At 37.7% G+C, this 27,968-nt stretch overlaps 1 protein-coding gene across 4 annotated transcripts; it reads left to right on the top strand.

Moving 5' to 3' along the window:
* The first annotated feature begins 275 nt into the window (after positions 1 to 275).
* On the top strand, positions 276 to 27,968 carry LOC127447529 (AF4/FMR2 family member 3-like). 4 transcript variants are annotated; one of them, XM_051709470.1, is made up of 18 exons: positions 276 to 470; positions 5,991 to 6,068; positions 6,233 to 6,266; positions 7,722 to 7,779; positions 8,308 to 8,359; positions 11,645 to 11,682; positions 12,057 to 12,246; positions 14,545 to 16,584; positions 18,201 to 18,316; positions 18,751 to 18,910; positions 19,483 to 19,619; positions 19,727 to 19,790; positions 21,164 to 21,300; positions 21,393 to 21,464; positions 21,585 to 21,678; positions 24,178 to 24,227; positions 24,327 to 24,520; positions 26,858 to 27,968. In XM_051709470.1, the coding sequence occupies exons 1-18, from the start codon at positions 402 to 404 to the stop codon at positions 26,977 to 26,979; spliced, it is 3,705 nt and encodes a 1,234-aa protein (XP_051565430.1). In that variant the 5' UTR covers positions 276 to 401; the 3' UTR covers positions 26,980 to 27,968. The 4 variants fall into 4 exon arrangements, with proteins under 4 accessions (XP_051565430.1, XP_051565431.1, XP_051565432.1 ...); XM_051709471.1 differs by lacking the exon at positions 276 to 470 and adding an exon at positions 893 to 1,213 and having other exon boundaries at positions 26,858 to 27,967; XM_051709472.1 differs by lacking the exons at positions 276 to 470; positions 6,233 to 6,266 and adding an exon at positions 894 to 1,213 and having other exon boundaries at positions 26,858 to 27,967.

Genomic DNA, 27,968 nt, shown 5'->3' with positions numbered 1-27,968 from the left:
ACAAAAAACAACACAATATTGGTACATGGTACAGAGTATATTGTGATATAAAAGATGACAGATAAACAGATAGATAGATAGCCCATGTATAAATACAATTCAACTGGACTGGCTCGATCACCATGAGATGCTTCAGCTTATCGATGACTCTTTTCCCTCCTCCTTTCTTGCTTACGCACGACTGTTTCCACTAGCATGATCGTTTATCGACGTCATAGTGCTCTGACACGTTAAGGTGACAACGCCGACCCGTCGGTACCTCAGCCTCCGCCCATCGCGTGCATCCACAGAAACACTGACCGTGCCTCTGATGTGTAACCTGTTGACTCTCTTTCTCGTGCGGTTCGCGGCGCTGCGTTTTTGTACCTGCTGAAATGGACAACTAAACAATCGACTTTAACATGCCTACCATTTATGGAACTAAGGGAATACTTGCAAGTGTTTGTTTCATGCTTCAGCACGCATCCCAGGTTAGTGAAATATGAAAGTCTGTTTGTTTTACAGGCAGAGGCAAAAAGATAGACAGACAGACAGACAGACAGATAGATAGATAGTGTTTATTAATAACATCAATAAGAAAAATGTGATTGTGCCAGTGTAATATATATATATATATATATATATATATATATATATATATATATATATATATATATATATAAACATCCAACTAGAGGGAAAAGCTTTATTTATAAAAATCATGCTCTGTCATTTATCTGTGTGTACACATTGTTAGCACTTTCCTAGGTGTAACGCTTTCTGGTTTTGTCAGTTTCCGGTGTGAGTACCTTTGAGCTCAACTTTGGTGTTTTCGGTTTTGCAGGCGCGCGCGCATCGTTGATTAGGTGGTTCAAAACATTCAAATTCAAAATTTCAAAATAAGACTTCCTCTTCTGTCACAATGAAGAGCTTCCTCACTACATCAAGGCGATTATCACGTACCTCTTCTGTTGTTACATCGTGTTTAGCGCTGCGCCTTAGTATCTTGGTTTGGACTTCTCCACAGAGACCCGATAGCATCATGGGGATTTTGCGCTTTGACTGACTTTAAGGCTTGCTTGTTATAATATTGAGGACTCACATGTGAGAATAGTAATAATTAAAGGGGGGGAACAAACTACCTGGGTGAAGACTGATCTCGAACTGAAGATCATCATATGATCACGCTAAAGTATTGACTGGAGCAGTCGAGGGCACAAGGGCCCATTTTTAAGTAAGTAGGTTAAATTCGCTCAGTTAAGTTTGGGAATTTCTCTCTCTCACACACACACATTCACTCACTCACTTTCACTCGTGCAAACACTGGCTTGACAGATGATGCATTCTCTGTCATTCAGAGGATAGTGGAACAGGTGTGGAGAGTGTTTTGATGTAAAACAACAAGGGACTCATTAATGAATGCATGATCATTTTCCACACCTGCGTGTTAGTCAGATCCTACACTGAGAGTTTTAAGAGCTTTTTATGTGTTGTAGTCAGTGTTGGGTAAGTTACTCTAAAAAAAGTAATTAATTACTAACTACTAATTACATATTCTACAGTGTATTTAGATTACTGTACTAATTACTCTGTCTGAAAAGTAATTGCATTACTTATTACTAATTACTTTTTAAAAACCTTACATGACATGAAACTGTTCTTATAATTCTTTCAAAGAAATCATATAAAATCAAATAAATTATTTAGTATACAGCATACTAAACAATTCTTAATTATTATACAGCTCTCTGAATCCGGATTCTTATCATTCTGATGATGAGTCTACCGGTCATATTTGACCACTAGAATGTATAACTGACAGTTGTCCCAGGTAATCAGTTTCCTACATAGCAGTGCCAGTTTCATGTCTCCCATATTACTCTGTGTTCTCTTTCTTTTAACATAATAATAAAAAATAAAAAAAATCAATATTTCATGTACATTTATTTATTTTATATGGTAGGTAGCTGTGTAATAATCAGGATACTGTTCAGTCAGCCAGTAATTATTGCAAGATAAACCACATCAGGGTGATTGTACATCAGTTCACATCAGTACTTAGTTTGTATGCTAATGGGATATATAAATAAAATAAGGAGCTCTTAATCAGTCTGTGGACAAATTTTCTTTTTTGGAGTCACTATGTTTATGCCTAACTACACTTAAGTGTTTTTTTTTTTAAAAACACCAGTGACTCTCCTCATACTACAATAGACACCCTGACACTTAAACTGCACATTAATATTGTAAGGTAATCTGATCATCTGTATTAGCATTTCTCTTGGTATGTGTTGGATTTGTGGAATTCAGCTGAATAGATTAGAACATATGGAATGTTTACAAATGGTATTTTGCAATTTACCTCTTATGGTTTGTATATTAAAGACACTGCTTGATCAGTTACTGAATAAGGTGGAAAAAATATAGCCCTGACAAATATTTTAGTTTCTATTCAAATGAAAAACAATTCATGTTTGAGGTCCATTAAGAACAGACCCAGTTACTGAGACACAACTTATGTGAAATGCAGCAGCAGTAGTATTTTTGGAGGGAAAACAATTAGTCACAATGATCTGCAGTTTAGTCAGCAGTTCGCATGGGCTGAATGTTTTAGTCATTTTGCCAGTTGAAGTCTTCAGTATTTGAGAAAGCCAAAGTTTTAAGAAGCCTTGTGCGTGTGCATTGTGCTGTATGATGTGTGGGCTCATCACAGTACAGTATGGTCTTGCGTTTTTCATATCTATGAGTCTGAACTCTGTGTAGGTCTACCAGTACTTGCATAGATGTGCAAGTCTTCCCATGGCTGGTGTTGTGGTCTTAGTTATATTTAGAAAGAGCACAAGTGTCTCTGCAACCATGAATGTATGTGTAGGCCCTATGTCTGAGAGCTTTTTCAAAACTGTTATTTAGCATCTTCATTCAACCCTGCTGAAAAGACCAGCTTAGACCAGCATGGATTTCCCTTAAAAAATACAACATGTGCTTGTCTTTTCACCAGGGTGTGCACTCCAAGATATTTTGATGGGAAGAGAGGCTGATCGTTTAAATTTAAACAATTAATGGCATTGTGCTGGATGCATCAGCTCATCACAGAAAAGATTACTGGTCCTGTTTGTGGCACCTTTTAGATTTAATATAAGAGTAAATATGGTTGTTGTTATTGCGTTATAATGTGTTGCAGACTGTGCTCTTGTCTTCTCAAACCATTTAAAGAGTCTGCAGACAGAGAAGAGAGAGAAAGGGAGAGTGAGAATGATAGAGACAGCAGAGGCAGTAGCAGGTTCACCTGGGAAGCCTTGTTGTTGGAAGAGAGAGATGAGTCCTTAGTGACTGAAGAGGTGAGAGAGATAATGAAGCAGGTGGATGAATGGAAATGAGGAAGATCTATGCTCTGGAGGGAGGAGTGTGTGTTTGAGAGTGATATTGCTACAGGGTCGGAAGAACAAGCAAGAGAATTATAGCCAGAGAAAATTAGTTCTTTACCATTTTTGAGCTAATGTCTCTGTCCAATATACTACATGTTTATTTTCTATAAACATCAGCTTGTATAAGATTGAAAGTATGAAATTGTTCTATAGTAGGTGCTCATTGTGGAATATGTTCTAGTTTTGAAGTGCAAGAACACTGTTTTTTATTGAGACTTGACATGTGTTGTACTTGACCCTTTTGTATAAATGTAATTAACTTTTTATGCTATGCTTCAAAGATTTCAAAGTCTGGTAATAGAGGTAATGTCTGCAAAGCACACGTACAATATAATATGCATTGCCCTCATATCTCTGAGAAATCTGGTTCATGCATGTACTAGGGATATGCACAAGTAATCAATTATTCAAGTACTCATTCAGATTTGAATATTTGATTAGGAAAACACTACTCGAATATTGCAATTTGATTTCCCTTTGTGCCTTTGCCTGCTGTGGGCAACATTAAAACTGCTTCTCTCACCTAAATCATGGCGCTAGTTCACCCAAAAGCTAAATTCTGCCAATTTTTCCCATTCTTAAAGTAATTGAATGGCTTCAGAAGACTTGGAATGTATGTTTCTTTGTGTGAGTGCAGACTTTTTATTTCTTTGTGTTCTGTTTTGTTTAAGCATAATGCTCTTTTTTTTTTTTTTCAGAAGAAAAATATTTTCAAAAGTTGAAGGTTGAACGGTTCTACATTTCAAGTAATCGATTACTCGTTTGTTACGTGTTAGAGTACTCAGCTTCAAAATTACTCAAAATGCACATCCCTAGTATGTACAGTGCATATTTAATTTTGTACTGTTTGTAAAGGTGAACAAGGAAACCTCTGATTTATTTATTTTGCCTGTAATTATCTCTATAACTGTGTTAGTTGCTTCCTGTTCAATGCCACACACATAACACACACACACACACACACACACACACACACACACACACATGTTGGTGCAGCTATCATTATGAGGTCTCTCCATAGACATAATGATTATTATACTGAATGAACTACAGATTCTATCCCCTAACCCTACCCCTAAACCTAACCTCACAAAAAACTCTCTGCATTTTTACATTTTCAATAAAACATCGTTTAGTATGTTTTTTAAGCTGTTTGAATTATGGGGACACTAGAAATGTCCTCATAAACCACATTTATAGCATAATACCCTTGTAATTACCAGTCTGTAACCTAAACAAAAGTCCTCATAAACCACTTAAACCTGCCCACACACACACACACACACACACACACACACACACACACACACACACAAACAGCCAAAGGGGTAGATCATACAAAAGTTGTTTTACTGAGTAATTAACTTAATCACACACATTATGAGAAACACCAGAACCTCAAAAACCCACAGATACTGTAAGTTCTTCTTCATGGAGGTCATGAACTCTTCTGCATAATGTTACCTCATTCAGTGCATTAGCAATGCCTCTTTAGTAACACAGAATCAAAATGAAACCTTGCTAGACTTCTGCAAAACTTCTACTTCCATTATGGGAACATAGATAGTAAAACTGAAGTATTGTTTTTTTTTTTTTTTTCTTTTCTCCCCAATTTGGAATGCCCAATTCCCAATGCACTCTAAGTCCTTGTGGTGGCATAGTGACTCGGAGGACAAATCTCAGTTGCCTCTGCGTCTGAGACCGTCAATCCGCACATCTTATCACGTGGCTTGTTGAGTGTGTTACCGTGGAGACATAGTGTGAGGAGGCTTCACGCTATTCTCCGCAGCATCCACGCACAACTCACCATGCGCCCCACCGAGAGCGAGAACCACATTATAGCGACCACGAGGAGGTTACCCCATGTGATTCTACCCTTCCTAGCAACCGGGCAAATTTGGTTGCTTGGGAGACCTGGCTGGAGTCACTCAGCACACCCTGGATTCGAACTTGTGACTCCAGGGGTGGTAGTCAGCATCTTTACTCGTTGAGCTACCCAGGCCCCCGCAAAGCTGAAGTATTTAAATAAATATTACACACATGTTCAGTGTTATGTAAGCCTTCATCGCCTAAATGAAAAACAGCATATATGAGCTGATTTGTGGTGATGACCTATCACAGAAATCTCTGAGAATTTTATCTGTGGCAGCACCAGTACATTTCCTGTGATTAATAATTGCAGCTCTCTAAATATCTTATCATCTGCTTTTAACATTTATATTAAATTTTTGCATTTTGCTTTTATCCAAGTATATTCAGTGTATGCATTTTAACAGTATACATTTTTACCACATTATATGTACCACATTTTTTTACAAGCTGTTACTCCATTTGTTTGAATTGTTATGACATTGTTATACAGAGTTACATTTTGAGGAATATATATTCATGTCTAGATCCCTTAAAAAAAAAACTTGGCAAATGCCAAAACTCAGAATAATAATATGAGTCACTAGATGCAGAGACACATTGTAGGTCACACTAGCTAATGTCAGCCGATATCTCTGTCAGTTGCATTATCCTCCTCCTGTCACTCACTCTTAAAGCACTTTGACTTTAAGGCTTTGTCTTCTCATCTCTCCTCAGGACATGACCCAGTCCTGGCCTTACCAGCAGCCCCCAGGGGAAGGCGGCACTCAACACTTCCTGTACTCACACTCCAAGGTACCCAAAGGGTTTATTACAAACTGAGGCAAGCACGATAAATTTGCCCAAATAGATCACAACTTCTGTTCTGTCTCTCTGCCCCGTCTCTCTCTGTCTTGTGTCAAGATGCAGTTTGTGTGTTTCGATGGAGACTGATTTGATTTATTCTGTGTCTGTCACAGGAGGGAAAACAGGTCAACTTGCAACACAGACATGGTAATCATGTAACACTCTTGTACAGAGCAGGACCTTGTGTTTGGAGTTCTAGTGTGTGTGTGTTTGTATCAGGATTGGGTCAAATTCAGCCTAAATTTCACAGTTGGATTTTGAATTGAATTGGTCACTAGGCTTGGGATTGAGGCCTTTTTCACACAATGGGAAGATTTTCCAGATGATTATCGAGATTTACGCACACTCCACCAACACTCAGCATCAACATTCTGCAGCGCCATGGAGCACAACTCGCAAAGTTTTTCAATAAATTCGACCCAAATCAAAGGACAAATATTATTTACTCTAGCCATTACTGGATGATATATTGTGAACATATATCTTTCATAGAGCCTACACAATGTATTTTCAGTTACAAATATGTCGTTTTGTGGTTTTACACCTTGAATGAAAGACCTATTCAGTGCTACATACAGGGAAATTTCATAATAAACGTCGCCATTTCTAATCGTTCAGTTTGTGCAGTTTCACCAGTTTCATAAGCTAACCTGTAAGTTACTTCACTTTGTTCATTCTTAAAGAAGTATAAAAACTTTGTATCTCTGAACTGCCGTCCCTTGCCCTGCTTCAGCTCATGCTGTGTGTGTGTGTGTGTGTGTGTGTGTGTGAGAGAGAGAGAGATACATGTTATATCGCCCTCTTGTGGTCTCCCAACGCTATTACGTGAGACTGTTAAAGAGAGGCTTCTAATTAAATTTGAATAGCATATAAAAAAAATTAAAATTAACAAATTTGGTTTAACATTATGAACAGATAACTTCTTAGGTGTTCTGTTTAAATGGATAGTTCACCCAAAAATTAAAATTCTCTTTTCATTTACTCACCCTTATGCCATCCCAGATATGTATGACTTTCTTTCTTCTGCAGAACCCAAAGAAGATTTTAAAAAGATTATCTCAGCTCTGTAGGTCCATACAATGCAAGTGAATGGCTACTAACCAAATAAATAATTAAATGATCCGAGAAGTTGAAAATATGACACACAATCCACGGATGCGCAGTTGTTACTCAGAAATATCAGACCACTAGATGGTGCCTTAGCCAAATACATTTAAACTCAGTTCTTCACAATTCCTGACACTTAATTGTAGAAAACATTCCCTGTCTTAGGTCAGTTAGGATCACTACTTTATTTTAAAAATGCGAAATGTCAGAATAATAGTAGAGAGAATTATTTATTTCAGCTTTTATTTCTTTCATCACATTCCCAGTGGATCAGAAGTTTACATACACTTTGTTAGTATTTGGTTGCATTACCATCCTCATGCTTCACGGTTGGGAAGTTGTTCTTCGTCTTGCAAGTCTCACCCTTTTTCCTCCAAACATAACGATATATATATATATATATGTATATACTTATAAAGTTGTACTTTTATATAGCAGTGTTTTGTACAATCGTTTCCCTAATGTTGTTTATATTTATTTATTTGTCTCTCTCAGTGCGGAATGGTGCCTCTGTGAGAATGCCCTCACGCCCATACGTGGCCCCTCACAAATCGTAAGTGGAACGCACATCACACCTGATCTGTCCACTGTAACCAAGCACCAGGTTGTGCCTCAGCTGCTTCTGTGAGCTTTATTACACCATAAAAAGTGTGTATAATTAGAAAGGGGTTCCTGGAATTTTACTGCTTTTGGGCCAACTGCTGTTTAAGACCGGCTTCATACGGAGGGTTAGACCGATGTTATATCTCTGCTTTCTTCAACCACCACACAAACCTTGCTGACCTCATAAACTTTACTGAGTTAGTATCTAATTACAGAGCAGGTTAGCACAGTCAGGGAGAGCCCTGGAGCACTCTACCAACAAATAACAGCACTGTTTAACATTAGAGCTTTGTGTTTATTGGTGTTTTTTCTTTGAAGCTTGTAATGTGATACAATCTCATATGGCTAGCTCACACATTTAACGCACACACAGATGTGCTGCAGACTGACAGACTGAATAAATCATTCTGTCAAGTGAGTGTGACATGCTCTCATGTTCAAGGGGTCCATGCTGACCGCTCTCTCTTTGCCCTCCCAGCATGGTCGCTGATGACCTGAAGCTCAGCAGTGATGAAGATGACAGGGACGAGGTAGGACTCCTCTTAACATTATTCCAGGAATGGGTAGAAAAAGCAAATATCATCTATTGTATCTGGTTGTAGTTCTGGCTCATCTGGATATTTTTTTATCCGATTTTAGCTTTTAACTTTGTTCTCTGCTCACTCACACACCCGAACACACAAAGACAATCTGTCTTGTATTTGCTTTCATGACAACATGCGCTCACACACTGTGTGACTGTTCTGTTTGCATAACTCATTACAGTGCTTGTAAGGCAGTACTTTATTGATATTTCTCAAACATATTGACATGTAATTCTTAATCACTCTATCTTTGTTGTTGTTGCTTTTCTTCTTCTTCTCCACAACTTTCTGCAATGGACCCTTTTCAAAAACTGTGATGATGTACACAGGCGGCCAAAAGTTTGGAATAATGTAGTTTTGCTGTTTCAGAAGGAAATTGGTACTTTAATTCACCAAAGTGGCATTCAACTGATCACAAAGTATAGTCAGGACATTACTGATGTAAAAAAACAGCACCATCGCTATTTGAAAAAAAGTAATTTTTGATCAAATCTAGACAGGCCCATTTCCAGAAGCCATCACACCAACACCTTATCCTTGAGTAATCATGCTAAATTGCTAATCTGGTACTAGAAAATCACTTGCCATTATATCAAACACAGTTGAAAGCTATTTGGTTCGTTAAATGAAGCTTAACATTGTCTTTGTGTTTGTTTTTGATTTGCCACAGTATGCAATAGACTGGCATGTCTTAAGGTCAATATTAGGTCAAAAATGGCAAAAAAAGAAACAGTTTTCTCTAGAAACTCATCAGTCAATCATTGTTTTGAGGAATGAAGGCTATACAATGCTTGAAATTGCCAAAAAACTGAAGATTTCATACAAAGGTGTACACTACAGTCTCCAAAGACAAAGGACAACTGGCTCTAACAAGGACAGAAAGAGATGTGGAAGGCCCAGATGTACAACTAAACAAGAGGATAAGTACATCAGAGTCTCTAGTTTGAGAAATAGACACTTTAAATGTCCTCATTGAATTCTACCCGCTCAACACCAGTTTCATGTACAACAGTAAAGAGAAGACTCAGGGGTGCAGGCCTTATGGGAAGAATTGCAAAGAAAAAGCCACTTTTGAAACAGAAAATCAAAAAGAAAAGGTTAGAGTGGGCAAAGAATCACAGGCATTGGACAACAGATAATTGGAAAAGAGTGTTATAGATCTTAACCCCATTGAGCTTTTGTGGGATCAGCTAGACTGTAAGGTGCGTGAGAAGTGCCCAACAAGTCAGCCACATCTATGGCAAGTGCTACAGGAAGTGTGGAGTGAAATGTCACCTGAGTATCTGGACAAACTGACAGCTAGAATGCCAAGGATCTGCAAAGCTGTCATTGCTGCACGTGGAGGATTTTTTTTTATGAGAACTCTTTGAAGTAGTTTTTTTTTTTTTTTTTACATTTTAGGCAATCAGTTAGATGCCACTTTGGTGAATAAAAGTACCAATTTCTTTCCATAAGAGCAAAATTTGTACATTATTACCAAACTTTTTGCCGCCATTGAATTTCCGACATAATTTAGCAGTGTAAATCTAGGGAAAAATTTTTATATTTACATTTTTTTGTAATGATTAAGTGTAAATTAAATAACATTTTTCTTGTTGTTATATTACCCTGTGAAATTGGCATCTTTCTCTATTTTGACTGCCATTATCCATCTCTCTAATTTTTTTTAGAGCAAATGGGAATGCAAAAAATAATATTTGCTGTGGTCTCCCATCATGTACCTCTATAGACATTTACACTGCTTTAGTTTACTTCTGCATTCCAAACTTGAAAATGGGAAAAAGGTGCAACTACTGCAAGTAGAGACTCAACTGAAACTTTGCTTTGTAGATAATATCAGCCTTAGCTCTTGGTTATCATTAGCTTTAAGTTTTTTCAATGAAATTTAAGGATTAAGTTTGAAAATCTCCCATTGACTAACATTGTTAAAAGTTTGTCAACAGTTTGCCAAAATCTAACCATCAGGAATGACAATAAGCATTGTAATATTTAAAAAGCCCATATTATGCTTATTTACAGGTTCATAGTTTTATTTTGGGGGTTTACTAGAATAGGTTTACATGCTTTAATATTCAAAGGAATCAAAAATTCCTGTCTCTTTAAAGCCCCCCTTTCCGAAAAGCCCAGTCTGCTCTGATTGGTCAGCTGGCCCAGTCTGTTGTGATTGGTCAACCGCTTAGAGCTTGTAGTAAATGTAACACCCCTTACCATAACAGTTTCAGCTCCCGAGACTTCCTGAGCAGCGCATTCCTGAGGCAGGCATTATGCAAATGTGTTACATAGTGACATAGCTAAGTCACGGAAGTAATGGCTGGACTACAATCCAGCCGTTTCTTGTAGTTCAGGAGCAGTGTTTTCTGTGGGAGAGAATAACTCCCTTTGGCGTGGACTTTGTGCTTTGTAACTTTGAAGACCTTTTACATGCACAAAGGGCTATATTACACACTAAAGGAAAGGTAAAATCCCAAAAAGTATAAATATTGAATCATGAATGGTCTTCTTTCTTGTATTTTTTGCATACTGAATTGTAGTTTTACCTTTTTTCTTGCATTTGCTTTTGTTGTTATTGGTTGTGGATTGTTTTTACGTCTATCTAACCATTATCTGTAGCCATCTTTACAATTAAAAAATGATGTGTTGATTCACATGTACAGTCGACAGAAGATGCGTTCTGAGTGCCATTACAAAGTTTGATGCGCCATTTCATTTACACAGAACCAAAGTCAAAACCTAAGCTTACTTAATATTTTAACACCATTCTTTTGCTGCCTTTAAAGCACTGGCATTTTCTTTAGAATATGCAAGTCTAGTTTTTGATTAAGACTCCTCTCAGATCTGACTTAGCTTGTTAGTTTTACAGTAAAGTTAGTAATACATGCCATTCTTCTCTGTGCAGTGGTTAATCCATATCTGTGTTTATAACTATGTGTGTACTTCTGAATTTGACACTGAGAGGTTTGCTAAGATGGAGAACTTTGACATATTCAGACTGTTAAATCGAGAGCACCAGCTCCCTGCTCATGCATATATCCCACTCAACCCAGAACTCCAGATTTATGAGTCATAACAGGCTTAGTCATAAAAGACACCAGACTCGTGACATTTCTTGCTTACTGCAGAAAAGGGCCTGGGATCAATAGTTCTTTTACTTTGCTGAAGATGCTAAAAATGACCATGAAGTTTAAGATTCACATTTAAAAAGCTCTTTTATTTATTCATTCTCTCTCACAGGGAAGTGAGCAAACAACTTCCTGGGTGGACAATGACCGGTAGGTGTGTGCTTATGTGTATTGTATTGTCTTCTTTGTACTGTATGTTTGTAACTATACCAGCTCTCAGTATTGTCCCCATGCATGTGAGTGTGCGTAATACATATCGAAGAGGTCAGAATATGTGGAATGTAACTGCTGGATGATAGAACAGCCTCTGTTTCTTTTGGCCTTTCAACATGTTCAACCTCCAAACACACACACAAACATACAGTACTTACACCACTCATAGGCCAAGCATTTTATCAGTGTTTAGTCTGCCTGCTTATTTGTCTTTTGGAATTTTCTAAATATGATAGGTGAGCTTGTTTTGCTGTCTGTGTACTTGTTCGGAAGATAACTCCTATCTTTTGTGCGTGTGTATTGACTGACAGCTTGTCAGGTCCGCAGCGGCACACACACACACATGGCGGAAGGGTGAGACATTCTAGCTCAGGGTCTTCAGTATCAGACTCCTCCAGTGAGTGGGAAAGCAACAGCCAGCGATCACGCAGCCCAAGCCCAGGAGCGCATGCCCAGTGCGGGACACCGACCCAACAGCAGACCCTAAACTGCAGTACAGAGGTAAACTGTACCATTTTTGCTTTCACATCTCATTTTGCCTTGCTAATCTACTATTTTTTATTGCCTCTCTCTCTTTCTTTCTCAGTAGTTGTTTTAAGTGGATGAGGTAAAGAGAGATGGTGGGGGTAGAGAGAGAGGAATGTAGAGGGGGGCCACAGGGCTGTAGGCCATTGAGACTTTAGAATCTGGGTGTCATGTCAACATTTGGCATCCCAGATGAATAACTGGATAGGAAGTACTACATGTCCACATTCATTTTGGTGCAGAAAGCAGAACATAAAACAGCACTGAAAAAAATCTTAATGATCTGGTAACTGTACAGGAAAATATCTATACTTAAAGGATTTCATGCTGTGGTGTTGTTTTGGTGTTTTCACTGAAAAAAATTGTTAAACTAAAACATTCGCTTAATTTGGTAACATCTAAATAAACAGGTTTTATTCAAGTCAAACATGTTATTCACCTGTTTATTTAATCGGTTCTTGGTGTAGAAAGACTAACTAAATTGTGCCCAAGACAATAAATGACCAAAACGGCAATTGCGAGTGGGGTGGCCAAATTAAATATATATTTTAAAAAATTAACCATTTGTTGAAATCTTACTTTTGCCACACTAAAAAAAGAGGGTAACCTGCAATCAGGGGCAGAGCTAGGGGGTGGCCAGGGGTGGCCGTGGCCACCATGGACGAAGCCTGGCCACCCCTGACCACCCCCTAGCTCTGCCCCTGATTGCAGGTTACCCTCTTTTTTAGTGTGGCAAAAGTAAGATTTCAACAAATGGTTAATTTTTTAAAATATATATTTAAGCATAAACTAAGTACAAAATTAGTTAATTTAATAGCTTTGCCATTTAGCAAAACTTTTCAAACGTATAAAGTTTATATTATTAAAATACTTTTAATAATTTTGAATTCATACTATGTACCGGTACACTATTTAAAGATTAGCCTACTCAATCAGATTTGTTGGACATTTGTCATGCAATTAAAAAATTTGTAAATGTTAAAAATAGACATTTTTTTATTTTTTTTTGGAGTGTAAAACAGGCCTTTATTTTTTGGGTGTAGGGAATTTGTACAAATCGGATGGAGGGATTTAAAGCTCCAGTAGCAAAGAGCTCCAGCACTATACAGGATGAGTGAAGGTGTCTGTGTGACATTGCTGGCTCTGTTACTGAACATACCATCTATTTGGAACCTGTGGAGAAGGGTGGAGGGAACACTGTGTGTTTTTCATCTATATGTAGTCATGCAGTGTCTCTGAAGAGGAAGACTTGGAAATGCCACATGGTTCCAGGTAGAAGATGGGGGGGGGGGGACTGTGGGAAAAGGGCACAAGAGATGTAGTGTCTTTGCTAGAAAGAGAGAGAGAGGGGAAGGGGGAATGTTTGAGTGGAGGAGTAAAAGATTAAATTAAGCTCTGGTTAGCTACCGGAGGCGAGCAGTGAAAGCACAGTCTGCCCTGGAGCTTAAGTGTGCTATCAAGTGAGTACAACCTCAAATGTTTTGTATCATGTACATTATTTATGTTGTTAAATATCTTAAACTTTGTTAAGGTTTAAGGAATCTCTCTCTATCTTGCTCTCTACTTCACCCCCTCTATTCTTTTTCCTTTCTCTCTCACTGACACACTGGCCTGATTACATAACTACATTTGTTTCTTATTAATTTATTCTATCATTTCATCTTTTCAGATTTTCCCAAATGTATTGCTTTCTCATGACTACAGTTTTGAGTAAATAGAAGCAGATATGGGTTTGTCCACTCATCTGCACACATACCGTGTTTAGTTTACGCCAGGATGACCAAGAATTGAGATGGTTTGCAGTTCTGCAATTTGCTTAATATTATATTTTACGCTTAATATTATCTATAATTGCCTTGCTGTAACTACAATTTTGTTTTTAAAGTGACGATTACTGTTAAAATTGTCAACCACAAACATACATTTTCTTTTCTAAAGGTGTTATGGAATAGGTTTATAAGAAATCCAATTACTGTTTTGTAATAACATAGGTATTACACTTGTAACAGTTGTTATACTGTTATACTAAATACTGTCATACTCAAAGGTCAAGAACAACTTCACTGATCATCACAATCTAGTCTAAAATGTTTTATAATTTAGATCTCTCTGGATTTATTTTGTCACATTATTTTATCAAATTACACTGATATTTACAATGTTATTTAACAGGGTCATTGTAATGTCAGATAATTCTTCCGCCAATTTTGACATTTTCATTTCAATGTTAATTACTCTGTCAAATACTAATGTCATTTCTGTGTCTGTTTCCAGGCCCAGAGTCCACAGTCCACACAGTGGCAGCTGGACAAGTGGCTTGAGAAAGTCCCTAAACAGCATCCTTCAACTGACCACGATCCTGGAGGAGGACAGCACCTGGGTGCAAAATCTGGCAGAGGACCATCACCGGGAAGATGCTGGGAGTCAAGACAGGATTACAGTCCGTATGAAAGTCCAATCCCTAGTCCAAGATTTGACTATAGCTCTAGGAACAGTCCTCACCCCAGCCCTGAATATAGTCTATGCCCCAGTCCAGGAATTAGCTTTGTGCCAAGCCCAGTGCCAAGTGTGTGCTCAAGTCCAGGAGATAGCCTCAGAGGGAGTCGAAGCCCCAGTCCTTTACCTCTGCATCCTCCCAGAAGCCCCAGTCCAAATCTCTCATGCACCGCAATACAGAGCCAATCCAGCAGTACATATCCTCAGGTTCAGCCTCCTCAACAGGAAAGTCCAAGGCATATTGCATGGCCAACAGTTGTCTCTGATCCAGCACATCGTCCCAAAGTCAGGCCATGGGTGCCTCCAAACCATAACACTGACCAGAGAAAAGAGTCTAGACCCGAAGACTCTAGATCCAGAGATTCAAGATCCAGAGACTCTAGACCTGGTCCTCCCCAACAGCATCATTCCAAACACAACACAACAGAAAAGTCACACAAAGATGTCACACACAAGCCTGAAGCCAAAAGCTCTGAGTCCACATGCAAGCAAAGGTATAAACCAGCTTCTAACCCAATTCCAAAGCATCAGTCTAAGCTGAACTCTAGACCAAGTTTGAGCCCAAAACCACAAGTCAGACATTCATCTACAACTGACCATAGTATTGAACATAACTGCAGAACCAGTAAACCTACAGGAGTATCAATCCACAGTTCAACCTCCAAATCGGGGCATTCATCTCATTTCAGTACCTCAAAGAGCTCTGAACATGGTCCCACATTAAAATCCAGGGACTCTTTCCGAAGTGACGTGAACGGTCGATCCAATCACAGTAACAACTCCAGCTCAAAGTATAAATCTTTCCCTGATCCCAAGCAATCCAGCTCTAAACCGAGCTCCCGACCGAGTGCTAGCCCAAAGCCCAAGGTCAAACTCCCAGGAGAAGTCCCAGAGCCCAGAACTGGGTATTCACAAAAAGAGCCAAAGCCCAGTGAGAGAGAACGGGGGGTTGACAGCCGAGGTAAGGCCCAGGGAGTTACCCTGGTGCCGACCGGCAAGGAGCAGAGGCAAAGGAGACTGGCGGAGGAGCAGCTCATAAGGCGCCACTGGGTTCAGGGTTCTGAGGAAGAGGAAGACAAGGAAGATAGAAGAACCAAGGAAGGGGAAAGGGAGAGGAAAAGGAAAAGGAGGAGGGAGCAGGAAGCTCAATGGCAGGCAGTGCAGCCCAAGCAAAGACCTCATACCAACAGCGAGCATCACCCTCAAGCGGAATGCAACCAACTCTACCTTGAAGAGCAAAAGAGGAAGAAGAGAAGGCGAAGCAGCGAGGACATCTCTTCCCGTCCTCATGTGATAGACTGTAGCCCTTCTCCTCCACTTTCTCCACCCTCTCCTACTCCGGTCATCCAGCCCACACAACCATCCTCTTCTTCATCATCATCCTCCTCCTCATCTTCCTCTGAATCAGACTCTGAGTCCAGTCCACCCCGGAACATTGCCAAAGTCCCTGCAGATTCAACATCAAACCAAAAAAAGAGGGGGCACAACAAACAGGGCACAAGTACTGGTGCTCACCCAGACAGGCCGAGTTCAGACTCCACAGAGGCAGATGAACAAGGTCGGCAGAAGCACAAACTCTACACGCTTGTTCCTTTCGGCCGTTCTGAAAATTCCCCCACAGTCTCGCATCGAGGCCTGAGAAATCTAGTAGTGAGGATTGACCTCTCGCTCCTTACCAGAGTTCCTACTACAAATGAGATTATAGAGAGACGGTCCTCGTCTTCATCTTCGTCATCAGGAAAGTTGAAAGAAAAGACGTTGATGAGGCATCTGCACCACTCTGAGCAACTACCAGGGGATGGTAGAAGTAAAAGAAAAGTGAGCAGAAACAGGAAACATCTTTACATTCAAATCAACAATTTTAAAATCATATTTAAAGGAATAGTTCACCTAAAAATGAAAATTCTTTCATTATTTACTCACCCTCAGATCATGTAAAACCTGTATGCTTAAATTTTTTCAGAGGAAGACAAAAGTAGAAATTTTTGAATAATGATGCTCTTGTCCATACATCGACATAGGGGTGGGCGATATGACTGATTATATCATAATATGAGTAATTTTATATCACGATAATTATGTATATTGCAATAGAGTAATTTTTTTTCTGGAAAACCAATAAAAATCAGTTAACATAATAAATAACCATATTGTAATGCCTATTTTTGAAAAATCTAGTCAGAGAAATAAATACTTTTTAAATGAAAACTACTTCCTCTTATATAATTTTCTCTTTATTTAGATCTTGACAAACAAATTTAAAAATAAAATAAACACTCAGTTTTAAATCAAACTTACCATAATACTCAATTTCACATTATGCCACATTTCAGTCTGATATATTGTTGACCAGTTTTATTATAAAGTTTCCTCAAGAAACTGAAGATCGTTTCAAAGCAAAGTAACAAAGAAAATATTACTTTAGTATTATTTTTGTAAAACATACACTACGAAAATAACATGTCTTGCAGAAAATAAATGTAAAATCTATTTATAAACACTTGCAAAAAAAAGAAGAAAAAAAAGACTGAATTATTGCGGAGCGCATCTTTTGGCTTTCATAATATTCTTTAGCATGCTTCATTTTAAGGAGGTAAAACAGATTGTTTGTATTACCACAAGTGATTTGCAGATTAAATATTTCTAATCTGTGTCAGCTTTTATGTACCAGATGTAGCACCTGTTTAATAACAAGCTCCCCTTCCCCAAACTTTTCTTTTGATCACATCAGCAAAAATTCATCAAATGATGGAGACATACAGATGTTTGGTGTAGTCAAGCGCACCTAGGCGTGTTAAAAGGTGTCTGGATCACAGTGACGCTGTCCTGGCAGAGTGTGTCAGTCAGATCATGGTGGACTTCTGCATCCTCCACTGTAGAGTGCTCAGAACCGGCCTGCAAAATCAGAATTGCAAAGAATCAGCCACTGTATAATTCCTTTAGTGAATCTGGCGTTAAACCAGCATGCGCAAATAACCAGCAAATTAATTCCCCTCTCAAGCCTGGTTTCAGTTTCACGTCAAGCGTGCCCACTGATAGATACGGTCACGCTGCGCACATGGATATTTACATATCGCGATATAAATGATATAGCAAAATCTCTGTTGATTGACATTTTATATCGTCGCCACGATATATATCGTCATATCGCCCAGCCCTACATCGACAGTTCATAATGGCCAGGTTTCTCAAATTGATTGGTTCTCACGTGTGTAGTAACCAAACACAACACACCATTTTTGAACATGGATGCGAATGCGAGCTCTTGACCCGTGTTTGCATGATTTTATGCATTGCACTGCTGCCACACGATTGGAGGATTAGGTAATTGCATGAATATAGGTGTTCAGGTGTACCTAATAAAGTACTTTGTGAGTGTATATACTGTATATATGTGTGTTGCATGTAAGTTTTTTGTGTGTTTGCTGTATCAGGCTGAGAATGGAGAGGCTCAAAGAGAGAATAAGAGAACTCACTCTCATACAGACAAGCTCCCTGTGGCAGTGAGTAGAGTGACTGAGGAAACCAGCTCTGACAACAAACAAAATGGGTATATTTACACATGAACATGTTATTTGTTTGCCACAAGGAACTTTTTGGTGCTTCATTGCTTTCTCTTTGTGCACACAGTTTATTAAAAATGGCTATTTCTTATATCTAGCTCTGAAAATATCTTTAGTGTGAAAAGTATTTTTTCAGTGTGAAAGATTTTGTTGATTCAGAAATTCAGAACATGTACTATCAATATATAATAACCTATTAAGAAGAGTTATCCACAAGCAATTACCACTATTTAAATCTTGCTATTCTACAATGCTGCATTGACACATTGATGAGAACCATGGGTTAATCCTTTGGTTACAATGACGAAATATCAACATGGCAAAGGTCAATTCAGTGCTGTTATTCTTGTCCACTGGGCCGTAAACTGATGTTTACTGTTTAGCCCTGTGGGTGATGCTCTTTTTATTGCCATGTATTCAGATATCAGGAAGATTGCTTTTACACCAAGAGGCCAGTGTCTCCATTGTCTCCCCCATCTGACATACCTGAGCTCTCAAAGCCCTCAGTGAAATCTCAGCATGCAGAGAAGTACCACACACCTCCAGAAAAAGGCAGAGATTCTTCAGCACAGAAAACACAGGTATGTAAAATAACACAGCACACAAAAACAAATATGCAATGTTTTTCTTTCTTTCTTCCATTCATTCTTTCTTTTCTAGGAAGCAGGAAGCCATGTTCATAAGCTTCATAAGCAGTTGTCAGTTGTTAGTTTGTCATGCAGAAATGCTATTTTGCATCCATTGCTTTTGACAACTTTGATAACAATAAGATGACACGCTACTGCTCTCTTGTTCCATCTCTGATAATGATGTTTCGACAGCATAATGGTCTTTTTGTAGGGCAGGGTTTAAGAAAGAGGGGTGTGTCTAATTCATTAACTACTGTAAGTCTGGTAGAAGTTCCAGAATGGCTAACATCTCTTACAGCACCTTTAATTTTATTTATATATTTATTTGTATTAGTTTATTACTAAGGCTCTTGTTTATTCATTACACTGTTCCATTGTGCTTGGCTTTTTCATATATAACTCCACTCTTTGAAAGTCTTGGGCTTGTTCATAAGGGATTTCATTTTACAAATGCCTTTTTTAACACTTATATTTACCCAAATCCTTTTATTGTTAAATGCTTTCATTTATCATTGCCATCACAGGTCCAAAAGACACAGCCCAAGATAGAGGTGGAGGGTGTGGGGGTATCACGACACCCACAAACTCTTTCTGGATCCCGAGTTCCTCCCCTAAACCTTCCTCTTCACTTCACTAAAGGAACTGTACCTATCAGTGATGTGTGAGTTAATGCCTCCGTTTCATTTAATGATGCTTCAGATCTTAATATTCAATACCTCTCCAGTAGTCTCACTCACTCACATCTCTCTGTTCTTCCCCTCACATTAGCTCTCATCATGCTGAGTACTACATACATGAGGCCAAGAGGTTAAAACATCGAGCAGATGCTATGGTATTACAGCATTGTGAACACACACTTTACACACTTCATAGTGCCACTAGACAAAGACTTTCAGAGAGACGGTTTTGTTTTTAGATTTCAAGATCCAACTACTTTTCATAGCCAAACAAGTGGTCAGTGGCCCCACAAAATTTGATATTTAAGCCATACTTAAAGTCTTTGCATTATATAACAAAATATCAAACCTAGTGGCATTTTATTTTAAGAAATATAGTACAAGCACACCTTCCTAGCAAAACATTTGGCAAAAATATATATTTTTATAATTATAAAACAATAGATACAGTATGTTATTCAAAATTTAGACCAATAACATTTGGACACTTTCTGGTTGTCAAACTTTTGGAACATGTCCATATTTACTGTGATGAACTACACATGTGGTTTCTGTGCTAGGATACCACATGTATGAACCTTAAGGGAACTGATTTCATACATCCACCACAATTACCTTAAAGGGATAGTTCACCCAAAAATGAAAATTCTCTCATCATTTACTCACCCTCATGCCACCCAGAAAAAAAAAACAAAGATTTTTAGAAGAATATTTGAGCTCTGTTGGTCCACACAATGCAAGTGAATGGGTACCAAAACTCCAAAAGCTCCAAAAGGACATAAAGGCAACATAAAAGTAATCCATAAGACTCCAGTTGTTAAATCTATATCTTTAGAAGAGATATGATAGGTGTGAGTGAGAAACAGATCAATATTTAAGTCTTTTTTGCCATCAATCTACACTTTCACTTTCACGTTCTTCTTTTATTTTTAGTGATATGCATTCTTCGTGCATATCACCACCTACTGGGCAGAGAGGAGAATATATGGTAAAAATGGACTTAAATATTGATCTGTTTCTCTCCCACACCTATCATATCACTTCTGAAGGATTTAACCACTGGAGTCTTATGGATTACTTTTATGCTGCCTTTATGTGCTTTTTGGAGCTTCAAAGTTTTGGTGTCTATTCACTTGCATTGCATAGACCTACAGAACTGAAATATTCTTCTAAAAATCTTTGTTTGTGGTCTACAGAAGAAAGAAAGTCGTTCACATCTGGGATGGCATGAGGGTGAGTAAATTATGAGAGAATTTTCATTTTTGGGTGAACTATTCCTTTAAGATCAGTTGGTTAAAAACAATTTGAAAAATTAGTTCTGAGAAAAGCATCTAGCATCATTTGTTTGCAGATTTGTTGCAGCTTGGTTTGATATATTTTCTAACTAATGCATTGACATTCAGAAATTTTTAACAGTGACTTAAGTGTCCCAAAGTATTCTTTTTGAGGGCACTGTATGTATACTGAATATTTCTTCTATCTGTTGCATCCAATGCTCTTTTACCTTTCTGTCCCTGCCTGTTCTCAGGTGGATAAGTTAGGGAAAGCTGTGAATTATGTGGATGCTGCTTTGTCCTTTATGGAGTGTGGAAAAGCCATGGAAGAGGGACCACTGGAGTCCAAGTCCCCCTACACTATGTATGCTGAAACTGTGGAGCTCATAAGGTGTGTAAGAGTTTTGTCCCTTTTTTCCTCCTTTCAATCTCTGTCTGTCTGAGACCCCCTGTATTGATTTGAACGTTCTCTGTGTTGGTTAGATATGCTATGAGACTGAAGAGTCATGCAGATCCTGGAGCCAGTCAGATGGACAAACAGCTGGCTGTACTGTGGTAAATACAACTCTGCAAAAATCTGTAAATCTCTGTACAGTGATTTTGAATATTTGTTACATTTTGATGAAGTTGAAGTCTGTTTACAAAAGACAAATACATTTTGTTTCTGGATTTCAGTTTCCGTTGTCTTGCTCTCCTCTATTGGCAAATGTTCCGACTTAAAAAGGACCACGCTCTGAAATACTCTAAAGTCCTGCTAGACTACTTCAAGGTGTGTGTGTGTGGGCAGATTTAAGTGGTTTATGAGGACATTCTTTTAGGTTACAAACTGGTAATTATAAGGGTATTATGCTGTAAATGTGGTTTATGAGGACATTTCTAGTGTCCCCATAATTCAGATTGCTTAAAAAACATACTAAATGATGTTTTATTGAAAATGTAAAAATGCAGAAAGTTTTTTGTGAGGGTTAGGTTTAGGGGTAGGGTTAGGGGATAGAATCTGTAGTTCATTCAGTATAATAATCATTATGTCTATAGAGAGACCTCATAATGATAGCTGCACCAACATATATGTGTGTGTGTGTGTGTGTGTGTGTGTGTGTGTGTGTGTGTGTGTGTGTGTGTGTGTGTGTTTGTTTGTGCATGTGTATTAGTTTTAAAAGGGATAGTTCACCCAAAAATAAAACTTTTCTCATCATTTACTCACTTTCATGCCATCCCAGATGTGTATGATTTTCTATCTTCTGCAGAACACAAATGAAGATTTTTAGAAGAATATCTCAGCTCTGTACAATGTAAGTGAATGGTGGCCAGAACTTTGAAGGTCCAAAAACCACATAAAGGCAACATAAATGTAATCCACAAAACTCCAGTGGTTTAATCTATGTCTTCAGAAGCGATGCAATCACCTTGGGTGAGAAATAGATGAACATTTCAATCCTTTTTTACTATAAATCTCTACTTTCAGAATGTGAATGTGAAAGTGGAGATCTATAGTAAAAAGGGACTTAAATATTGATCTTTTTATCACTTCTGAAGTCAGATTTAACCACTGGTTTTTTATGGATTATTTTTATGTGGCCTTTATGTGATTTTTGGAGCTTCACAGGTCTGGCCACCATTCACTTGCTTTGTATGGACCTACAGAGCTGAGATATTCTTCTAAAAATCTTCTTTTGTTTTCAGCAGAAGAAAGAAATTTATACACATGAGGATGGCATGTGGGTGAGTAAATAATGAGAGAATTTTAATTACTGGGTGAACTATCCCTTTAACATTATCAACAAGTTTCAACACACAAAAGCATAGGTTATCACTATGTCAGCATGTAACAGACAGTTTGGTTCAAATGCAATTTTTATCACAGACACATGCAAATTTACGTTTTCAACAATGATACCATAATGGAAGTGTGAACTGAAAGTGTGTTATTTAATCAGTCTCTTGAAAGCAGAAGATTTTGGGTAAATTTTACTTGCAACTTTTAAAGAATTGCCTGCGGTAAATTGTAGTTTTGCTTTGGCAAGTTTAAATGCTAATATGAGGTCAGTGAGGTCTTAACTGATAAAACTAGACATGAGCTTAACTTGCTCCATTCCTGCCTCCTTTGCTTTGCTAGCAAATTTTTCAGCAGACATTCCAACTATTTTTGCTCTCCTCTTGAACCACTTCTCACTATGGATCCCCACTGTTGTTGCTTTAAAGGAATATTCCAAGTTTAATACAAGTTAAGCTCAATCAACAGCATTTGTGGTATAATGTTGATTAACACAAAAATTTATTTCGACTCGTCCCTCCTTTTCTTTAAAAAAAGCACAAATGGAGGTTACAGTGAGGCACTTACAATGGAAGTGAATGAGGCCAATTTTTGGAGGGTTTAAATGCACAAATGTGAATCTTATAATTTTATAAAAACACTTACAATAATTCTGTAAAAACTTGTGTATTATTTGTAAAGTTGTTTAAATCATCATTTTAACAGTCTATTTAAGGATTTAGGCTTTGTTGACATTACAAAATTGGTTATAACTTTACACGGAAAAGCAATTTTATCAGACTAAAATAATGTTAACATGCATATTGTTTTTATGTCTTGTGGCTATACTTTTGAAACAGTGAGTATTTTAACGTTTACAGATTGGCCCCATTCACTTCCATTGTAAGTGCCTCATTGGAACCCAGATTTGTGCTTCTTTTTTTCTTTTTTTTTTAAAGAAAAGGAGGGCAGAGTCAAAATAAATGTTTGTGGTAATCAATATTATACCACAAATGCTGTCGATTGAGCTTAACTTGTATTGAACACAGAATATTCCTTTAAGTTGCTTTATTGTCTGACCACAGCTTATGCACTCTACTGACCCGTAAACTCTCACAAAAACGATAAACTCCTTTTCCCAGGATAGATTATAAGTGTGTTTATTTGCCATTTTGGCCAACAATTCCATTGCATGCCAGTTGATCAACTTGCTGGAAATGTATATCTCAGTTGATTTTATCTGATTGGAGCTTGCCCTCTGAACCATGAGATTGCATGCAATACCTTAAAATTGTTTCGCAGATAACCTTAAAAGTGACTATTAAGATAGAAAGCATTTAATCAGAAAAATCTTTTTCTCTCAGTCCTAATAAGTTTTGCCAGAGACACATTTCTCCATGTATGGACACGTTGATGACCCCTGCACAAAAGACAACTGATACCAAGACAAAACAGTTTGTTAAAAGAACAAATCTGTCCTGGTTAAAGATTTATATATACCTTCTATTTTTACAGAGTTCTCCAAAAGCACCCCACAAACCCCCTCCCTGGAACGATGCTGGAAAGTAAGGTTTAATTATGTGTATACCTTTAACACACAGGCACTGTGAGTGACCTTTATGTTGCGTTTGAGTGTCAATACATCTGTATTTGTGCTTCTACAGGGGAGCTGTTCCTCCAGCCTCTATTTGCTCAGTCAATATAATGGGATCTCACACAGCCAGCTCACCGAGCAATGTCATCAGCATTCCCCATCGTATCCACCTGATGGCAGCAAACCACCTCAATATCACCAACAGTGTACTGTACAGTTATGAGTACTGGGAGGTGGCTGATACCCTGGCCAAAGAAAATAAGGGTGAGTGCTTAGGATTTCAGAGGAAGAGATGCAATGCTGTGTGGGGAAACTGTGTGCCTCTCCTTCATCTCCTCAGGGCCCCATAATAATAATAATAATAATAATAATATACATTTTAGTTTTATACAGCACCTTTAAAAGTTGCTTCTCAAAGCGCTTAATAGTTCTGAAAAGTCATCTTTCTTTTGGTATGACAGATATTATGTAATTTTAATGTCTCATTTAACCTAAGAAAGTATTTGGACACTGTTCCACCACAGGAGGGTTTCATTCTTTTTCAAATTTGTAGGGGAGACCGGGGATGGTAGTCACAATTTTTTACTCCAGTGAATATTTCTCAGGGTAGGTTTATTTTTGAAAGTCAATTTATGTGCAGGCCTTGAAGTCTTTGTTAAAGCTTTATTGATCATTTCCATTATTATTGCCCAGGAAAAACTAGGTGTTTGAAAGCACTGCTAGAAAAAAAACATATTTTTTGTAATTGGAGTTTGAGCCCTGGTCACCCACCAGTGCCGGAACGAGTTTTGAAGTGTGTGGGGGCTTCCAGGATTGTCAAAATCACAGTGACTGACTAGTTTTTTAATCTACATACATAGTTCAAATGTTGATGTAATTTAACTAAAGAGATTCAAATCTGCTTTCGCACCACTGGCACAGAGAGAGACTGGCATACACTTGTCATTATATTCACAGTTCACACATACCTATGATGAGGCAGATGTCTTCAGTTTCGGATACTACTGGAAAACTGTATTGGTTCAACTGCATGTTCTTTTGTATCAGTCCCTCTTTTTATGTGTCTATTAAATCGTTTGACAGTCGTTTTATTGTTTGTGTCTACGTTCAACAATGTTACATAAGCACAACATGCCCTGTGTTTTATACCATTTTTAAAGCAGCATATTACATTCGACATTGTGTGACTTGAAGAGGTAAGGGTTAAAATTATTTCCTCATCCCTAATAATAGGATACAAAGCAATATTTGTTAATTATCCTACTTTGTCTAATGCTGCTGACTTTATGACTCATCTTGGATATCAATCTTGTCCTACTGTGTGGATTAAGACAAATTTCCCTCTTGAAAGACGAATAACACAAAACCGACACAGGTTTTAAAGCACAGTTATTTTACTTTAAAAGCTTGATAACATTATGCAAACAAACAGTTTAGCTTGATAACATTGTGCAAACAGTAAATGGTCATTCTATGACTATCATATAAGTAATATCATACAAGTTATAACTACTTACATAAACATCTGGACTTGTGTATAACAGTACATCTCCTTATGGTTCAACATGCATCTTCAAACAACACAAAAGTTCAGTGACAACTAGACAGCATGCCCTCATTCATTTCTTGCTTGTTTTATTCATGTTCTGGGGCGTTTGTAGAACAGTGGCTAAGGACCGATCAGACATCTGCATATTTTCACTTTTCTTAATGCAAAGGGCAAAATGGCATGTTTTCCTTTTTAAATGAATTTCAGATGCTAAAACTACATTGAATTATAGTCCTTACCAGGAATATACTTTAACATCTGTTGTTGTTTATGCTTGAGGACTTGCTATTGGCTGTTGTCATTGCATAATTAATGAAGTACGTCTGTGCAGGTTTTAGGGACTGTTTAGGAGTGTTATTTATTAACATTTAAAAGTTATTTGGGTTATAGTTATGTTTTAAGTTCCATTTAATGTTTATTATGTCGCTTTATGTTATGACATTTTTTTTTTTTTTTTTTACTGTGGGTGAGATTAAGGTTGCTTTGAGTTAGGAGTAATACTGTTTGCATTTATGATGATTGAGTGAATCAAGCAATGCAATTGATACTGTATTGCAAAGTGTTTGTACTGCTACACACTGGTGATGTTTAGTGGTGAAATTACTTGACTAGTGTGATGTATGTTTAGAAGTATTGGATCAAAACAAATTGTTTGTTAAGATTTCAAAGCTTTATGAAGCGTATTTTTTAAGTACCCATCACTTTTTGAAGTTTGCTGATGCCTGAGCTTTTGATTGTTTGAGGGAGACATCAGTTTGATCATTATTTTCTATCAAGAATAGGAAAGCAATGACTCAAAGTAGTTAGTAGTCACTCCTTTTCAGTCAGTTCCCATGCTATACTACCATTAATGCATGCACCAGAAGTGCACCAGTCAGCCGAAGTTCCACTCAGTTGTTGGTTCACCCCCCCCCCCCCCCACCAATAAGCAATTTATCAAATTTGTTTTAAAATGAATATTGTACTTTATGTCATTGGTTATTTCTGTATACAACTGACAAGTTCTGTGTACATCAGGCAAATGCATTATTTCTCTCTCTTTCTTTCACCAGAATTTTTTAACTATCTGAACACACTGATGGGACCCTTGACTCTGCATAGCAGCATGGCCCACATCATCCAGTATACCAGACAAGGGCTCCAGTGGATCCGGATCAGCGCTAATCTGTCATAATACCATATCCAAACTTCACAAATCACTTGTGGAAGCAAAATTCTAAAGCCAAATTACCAAAACATTCTACAATCAGTTTCCTGCACTCTGTGACCCAGATGTTTGATCTAGGGTCAAGACTATTGTTAAGGCCAGACAGTGCTAAAGCAAAGTGTCCCCCTCAAATTCATGACATGCATCATGCCAGGACTTGGTATTGAGGAGTGGACATCCATGATTTACCCTACAAAGCATTAAGTGTGGTAATATTCAAGGACAATTTTCTTGGTCATGCAGTTCTTAGCACTTCTTTTAAAATCAGTATCTTGCTGGAATTTTTAAAAGCTGCTTTTCCAAAATGTGCCACAATTTTATATTTGAAATAATAAGAATTCATTTTTGAAGTAGTGTATACAGTTATAATGCCGTTAAAGCCCTCTTTACTGGATTTATATGATTTTCTATGACAAGGTGTTGCATCAAATTAGCTTTTTTTTTTTTTAAGAGCCTTTCATAATTTCTTACCTGAAAATCAGTACATGCATGAAGTCTCTTTATAGCACTGTGGATGTTATTAATGTTTATACTGACTTTTTTTTATGAAGCTCTTTGTGCAATAAGTCAGATTTGTTTTACACATGAGTGTCATGTAGATGTTTGGTGCTGTTTTTTAATAGCCATCATAAAGTCATGTACTCAGACTATGCAAGGCTATTTATGACATTTTGAAGTTGTTGTAAAGTTTGAACCTTACGAAAGAAAATAACAAAAATGGGGCCTTTTTTTAATTAAAGTGTTTTTACAGAATATTGTGGTGGTGGTTGGGATGTTAATGATGTTGTTGATGATCATGAATTGCATGGTCTATCATTAGTGTCCATTATATTTTAAAACAACATGCAAGCAACCCAACTATAGCCTGCAAATGAACTGAGAACTCACACTTTCTATTCTCTTAGATTTTATGGACACCAAGTTCTCACAATGAAGGACAAGAGCAGGACTGTCCT

Source organism: Myxocyprinus asiaticus, chromosome 10, assembly GCF_019703515.2.
Source record: "Myxocyprinus asiaticus isolate MX2 ecotype Aquarium Trade chromosome 10, UBuf_Myxa_2, whole genome shotgun sequence".
NCBI classification, from domain to species: domain Eukaryota; kingdom Metazoa; phylum Chordata; class Actinopteri; order Cypriniformes; family Catostomidae; genus Myxocyprinus; species Myxocyprinus asiaticus.
Note: the sequence above shows the minus strand (reverse complement) of the source record. Positions and strands in the feature narration are given on the sequence as shown.

Excerpts from the sequence above, each read along its gene's own strand:
- LOC127447529 (XM_051709470.1), top strand. The coding sequence starts at position 402 with ATGCCTACCATTTATGGAACTAAGGGAATACTTGCAAGTGTTTGTTTC. Across the intron at positions 16,585-18,200 it reads ATGGTAGAAGTAAAAGAAAA|GCTGAGAATGGAGAGGCTCA; the intron begins GTGAGCAGAAAC and ends TTGCTGTATCAG. Across the intron at positions 21,679-24,177 it reads TCCTGCTAGACTACTTCAAG|AGTTCTCCAAAAGCACCCCA; the intron begins GTGTGTGTGTGT and ends CTATTTTTACAG.